Raw genomic sequence first — 230 nt, 5'->3', positions numbered from 1 at the left:
TAAAGCTATTTTGAAAGTGACCCCTGGTCCAGAGCGCGGGGAGGGAGCAGCGAGCCGGGCGCAGCTGTCCGGAATCATGACTGAAGATGACGGATTCCGTGCTGGTGGAGGGTCACGTCAAGTTGAGAGATGGAAAAAAGGTCCCTGCTCGCAGCGCCCCTTCGGCCCGGCCCTGCGGCGGGGTAGGGGCGGGGGCCCCCACCGACAACCCCCTCCCCAGAAAGGGAGGG

At 64.8% G+C, this 230-nt stretch overlaps 1 protein-coding gene across 1 annotated transcript in view; it reads left to right on the top strand.

The window, feature by feature from the left end:
- Nucleotides 1-35: 35 nt before the first annotated feature.
- The window catches only part of DOK7 (docking protein 7), a gene marked incomplete at its 3' end in the record, with an annotated part of 24,567 nt that continues 24,372 nt past the window's right edge, over nucleotides 36-230 (top strand). The window contains exon 1 of the mRNA XM_010021107.1: nucleotides 36-182. Coding sequence (XP_010019409.1) covers nucleotides 87-182 — 96 coding nt within the window. The remainder of the gene's footprint in view (nucleotides 183-230) is intronic.

This window comes from Nestor notabilis, unplaced genomic scaffold (assembly GCF_000696875.1).
Source record: "Nestor notabilis isolate BGI_N333 unplaced genomic scaffold, ASM69687v1 scaffold26078, whole genome shotgun sequence".
NCBI lineage: Eukaryota > Metazoa > Chordata > Aves > Psittaciformes > Psittacidae > Nestor > Nestor notabilis.
This window is presented reverse-complemented; position numbering and strand designations above follow the sequence as displayed.